Raw genomic sequence first — 5,071 nt, forward strand, 5'->3', positions numbered from 1 at the left:
AAAAATCCCAATCCCAATGTGTTTGTATCTACCAGTAGATGGCAGTAATGCCGCCAAATGCATCTGATGTGTTTTTTTTACGACGAAGAAGAAAAGTTTCAATCTCCCAGAATGCCATTTTTTTAGGCCAACAGAGATGGTCTATGTAAAAGATACGTTTATTATAGCATTGCTACCATAACATTATGTCACCGACATTTTCTATAACGTCTTACGTGCAATTATTGTGTCGGCGCCTGAGCGAATGACTCAAAGGAATTACCAACGTTAGCGACGCTAAATTGTAGCGAGTTTTTGTCCGCTGTGTCTGTTTTTGAATGAATTGGCTCATCTTCTCCGTTACGAAGATCTCTGGAAGTCCTCTGAGCCGCAGAGGAGCGGAGCGCTGTTAGAAAGATGGCGGCCTTCAGTAAATATGTCACCGCGAAGAACTCCTCCATAGCAGGTGGTTTGCTGCTCCTGCTGTACCTGCTGAAGAACAGACGACGACGGCCTTCGAAGAACTGGTGAGTGTGAGAGGAAAACATTGTCTTTGTCTAGCGAGTATCGGTGCTCGGCGACTTTGACAGGTGCCAACGAGCAGTAAGATCAAAACTCCACAACTGAGATTGATTTTTTTTTTATATTATATTATGCTTATCTAAAATGTTCCTATTGCAATACCCCCAAAATAACATTACCAACAACACTTTGTAGTGTTTATTCACTTTACCGTTGACTACCTTGCAGTGTGTCCTGTAGCTACAGTATATTAGCTTGAATTTATATTAAAACATTGACAAATAAGTGTGGTTTATGATGAAACTAATGTGAACACCCTAAACCCAAACCCAGTTTAATGGAGGACAACTTGCAATAGTTTTTTAATCCAACACTAAGCAAACATGCTGTAGTTCTTTGTCTGCCAAAGGTCATAGGCTGCATTATCGAAGCTCTCATATCACCAAATTATTATCAGTATCACCAAAGTGTCTATTTTCAACTTCTCCAACACATCATGCAATATTCACTTTTATTTACACCTTTTGGAGTTTTGGCATCATTGTCTTAAACTTAGACCAACTTTATTGATTACCAAGGGAAATTGTTTGATTACAATAGCATAATTACAAGAAGAAGATAATAAATACAACTCTCAAAATCCCTAAAAAAGAAGAAGAACTAAAGTATAATACACAATACCAATTATACAAAAGTGATAGATCAGTGGTTCTTAACCTGGGTTCGATCGAACCCTAGGGGTTCGGTGAGTCGGGCTCAGGGGTTCGGCGGAGGTCAAAACACACCCGACTCATCCTGTAAATAAAAACTTCTCCCTATCGGCGTATTACGGATACGGCAACAGCAAAAGTCAGACTGATTTGCAGGTGTGTAATTTGTTGTGAGTTAATGCACTGTGTTGGTTTTGTTCTTTGAACAAGGTGATGTTCATGCACGGTTCATTTTGTGCACCAGTATAAAAACATGGTAACACTTTAGTATGGGGAACATATTCACCATTAATTAGTTGCTTATTAACATGCAAATTAGTAACATATTGGCTCTTAACTAGTCATTATTAAGTACTTATTAATGCCTTATTCGGCATGGCCTTATTATAACTCTAACCCTCTAACCCTGGCCCTAACCCTCTAACCCTAACCCTAACCAAATAAATAAATTAAGTCTTTGTTACTTAGAATATGTTCCCCTAGTGTCCAAAAAACTCTAAATTAAGTCTTTGTTACTTAGAATATGTTCCCCATACTAAAGTGTTACCAAAAACATATAACTTTGTCTTGAATTTGAAAAAAACAAAACATTTTATTTTTCACTAAAGAAGGGTTCGGTGAATGCGCATATGAAACTGGTGGGGTTCGATACCTCCAACAAGGTTAAGAACCATTGTGATAGATAATAACAAGAAAATAATAGAATGAAATAAATGAAACGGGTTCACATAGTTACAAATAGCCAAGGTAACAGAACAGTTATGACAATGAACATAATGTTAACGAATGTGTAACATCACATTTATGGCACATGTGTCAAATTCAAGGTCCAGGGGCCAAATCTGGCTGCCACAACATTTTATGTGAAGTGAAGTGAATTATATTTATTAGCGCTTTTACATAGTGAAACCCAATATCTAAGTTACATTTAAACCAGTGTGGGTGGCACTGGTAGCAGGTGGGTAAAGTGTCTTGCCCAAGGACACAACGGTAGTGACTAGGATGGCGGAAGTGGGGGTCGAACCTGCAACCCTCAAGTTGCTGGCACGGCCACTCTACCAACCGAGCTATTACTTTATACAATAAAGTGGCGGTCCTCCACTTCATTATATGTTGTCTGCTACATCATTTTGTTGTGGTCGTGGACCGCCACTTTATTGTATAAGGTCTGCCACATCATTTTATTGTGGCCTGCCACACCATTTTGTTGTGGACCGCCACTTTATTACATACGGTCCGCCATATCATTTTATTGAGGACTGTCACATAATTCTGTGTGGCCTGCCAAGTCATTTTATCATGGCCCGCCACGTCATTTTGTTGTGGATCGCCACTTTATTAAATATGGCCCGCCATATCATTTTGTTGAGGCCCGCGACATAATTTTGTTGTGTACTGACATTTCATTTTACCGTGGCCAGCCATGTACTTCCAATGTAGCCCGCCGTGCCATTTTAATGTGACCAGCCACTGCTATTTTATGTGGCCAGCCACATCCATTACATGTGGTTGTCCACATAATTTTATTTTGGTTCGCCACATCATTTTGTCATGGACCGCCACTTTATCATATATTGTCTGCCATACCATTTTATCATGGCCCGTCACATAATTTTTTTGTGGAACGCCGCTTTATTATATGTGGTCTGCCACATCATTTTATTTTGGGCTGTCACTTTATTAAATATGGTCCGCCATATCATTTTATTGAGGCCCGCCACGCCATTTTAATGTGACCAGTCACAGCTATTTTATGTGGCCAGCCACATCATTATACAGTATGTGGTCGTCCACATCTTTTTATTGTGGCTCGCCACATAATTTTGTCATGGACCGCCACTCTATTTTATACGGTCTGCCATATCATTTTCTCATGGCCCGCCGCATCTTTTTATGTGGCTTACCATATCTATTTTATGTGGCCAGCCACATCTTTTTTACGTGGCCAGTCACATCTTTTGGATGTGGCCCACCACATAATTTTATATGGCTCACCAAATCATTATATGTGGTCTGCCACATCATTTTGTTGTGGGCTGCCACTTTATTATATATGGTTCACCATATAATTTGACAGTGGCCCGCCACATCATTTTGTTGAACGCCATTTCATTTTCTTGTGGCCCGCCACGTCATTTGGATGTGGCTCACCACATCATTTTATGTAGCCAGCCATATCTTTTTCCATGCCATTTATGTGCCCTGCGGAAAACTGGACGTAAAAAAACACTTAGTGGCTAAATGTATTTGTCCTTTCAACTTCGACAGCAAAATGTTCCACATGCAATTGTTTACATTTTACTGTAAATGGAAAAATGGGACCTAGTTTTTTACAGTAAAAAAACTGGCAGCTAAATTGCCAGAATGAAGAAAAAAGTAGTACTGTATTTTCCGGACTGTAAGTCGCAGTTTTTTTCATAGTTTGGCCGGGCTCCAGTGTGATTTATATATGTTTTGTTCCTTCTTTATTATGCATTTTCGGCAGGTGCGACTTATACTCCGGTGCGACTTATACTCCGAAAAATACGGTACTGTTTTTACTTTTTCAGTAATATGTTATTAAAACCACCGTAAATTGTACAGTACAATTCTTGCAACTAAGCTGCCTTTTTTTCCCACTAAAAAAATATATTTAAAAAATGTGTATATATTTAAAATTTTGTTGACTGCCTTACCAGTTTTTTTTTACTGTAAAAAAAGATTTTACAGTGTACGTAAATATATATATTTAATAATCTAATGCATTGGCAAGTTCACATATTATTCTCTGTTAAGCGGCCGCCCTCTGCGATGTGGCCCTCAATGAAAATGAGTTTGACACCCGTGTTCCAGGTGTTGGCTTTTTATTGCGGTCATGAACACGCTAGAGTGAAGATTTTTTTTTACATTTTTTTTCCAAAAAGCAGAGTTCCAACAAGGCGATGTTTATGGTTATTCATTTCTAGAATATTCAAGATCTGGAGGATTCTCAGCTGTTCCACACACCTTTTGTTTTTTCTCTGCAGCCCAAAACCAGGAACGGACGTGGTGCTGAACTTTGAGGTATGTTTTTTTCGAACAAGCAAAACGTCTCAAGTAATCCTAATATAGTTCAAATTCTGAGTATGATGTCTCCCGTACAGAAGGATGGCAAAAAAGACCGCGCTGCAGTGGACAAGATTTTCTTCTTGCGAATTCTACAGATTTTGCGAATCATGGTTCCTCGTGTGTTTTGCAAGGAGGTATGAAAAAAGCATATTTTAACCTTAAAGGAGTAAGTGCACTTTTTGGAATTTTGTGTATCATTCACAATTCTTATGTAAGACAGGCACACATATGTTTTTCTTTTTATAGGCATTCTAACTAGTAAATAACTGCTAGCAAGAGGTGGCTAGCAATGGAGGTAATGGAGATTCGATCTATTCCGCCTAAAAAGCGCTCCATAAAAATATTCTAAAAAACCCAGCAAGGTTTTATATACACGCTGTAAGTATTTATGTAATGTAGTAACAGTCGTATGTAATATTGATGTATTTTGCTCATTTTAAGCATACGGCGGAGCATTGATTTGACAGCGCGCATCACAATGTTCTGTTTCTTTCAACAACAACAAACAATACTAATCGGGGACGGCGTGGCGCAGTGGGAGAGTGGCCGTGCGCAACCCAAGGGTCCCTGGTTCAATCCCCACCTAGTACCAACCTCGTCATGTCCGTTGTGTCCTGAGCAAGACACTTCACCCTTGCTCCTGATGGGTGCTGGTTAGCGCCTTGCATGGCAGCTCCCTCCATCAGTGTGTGAATGTGTGTGTGAATGGGTAAATGTGGAAGTAGTGTCAAAGCGCTTTGAGTACCTTGAAGGTAGAAAAGCGCTATACAAGT

The 5,071-nt window shown here is 39.4% G+C and overlaps 1 protein-coding gene across 1 annotated transcript in view; it reads left to right on the plus strand.

Moving 5' to 3' along the window:
• The first annotated feature begins 258 nt into the window (after positions 1 to 258).
• abcd3a (ATP-binding cassette, sub-family D (ALD), member 3a) overlaps positions 259 to 5,071 on the plus strand; it is a 45,583-nt gene continuing 40,770 nt past the window's right edge. The window contains exons 1-3 of the mRNA XM_061965090.1: positions 259 to 506; positions 4,217 to 4,253; positions 4,334 to 4,432. Of these exons, the coding sequence (XP_061821074.1) occupies positions 397 to 506; positions 4,217 to 4,253; positions 4,334 to 4,432 (246 nt within the window). The 5' untranslated portion in view covers positions 259 to 396. The remainder of the gene's footprint in view (positions 507 to 4,216; positions 4,254 to 4,333; positions 4,433 to 5,071) is intronic.

The sequence above is a fragment of the Nerophis lumbriciformis genome, linkage group LG07 (genome assembly GCF_033978685.3).
Source record: "Nerophis lumbriciformis linkage group LG07, RoL_Nlum_v2.1, whole genome shotgun sequence".
NCBI classification, from domain to species: Eukaryota; Metazoa; Chordata; class Actinopteri; order Syngnathiformes; family Syngnathidae; genus Nerophis; species Nerophis lumbriciformis.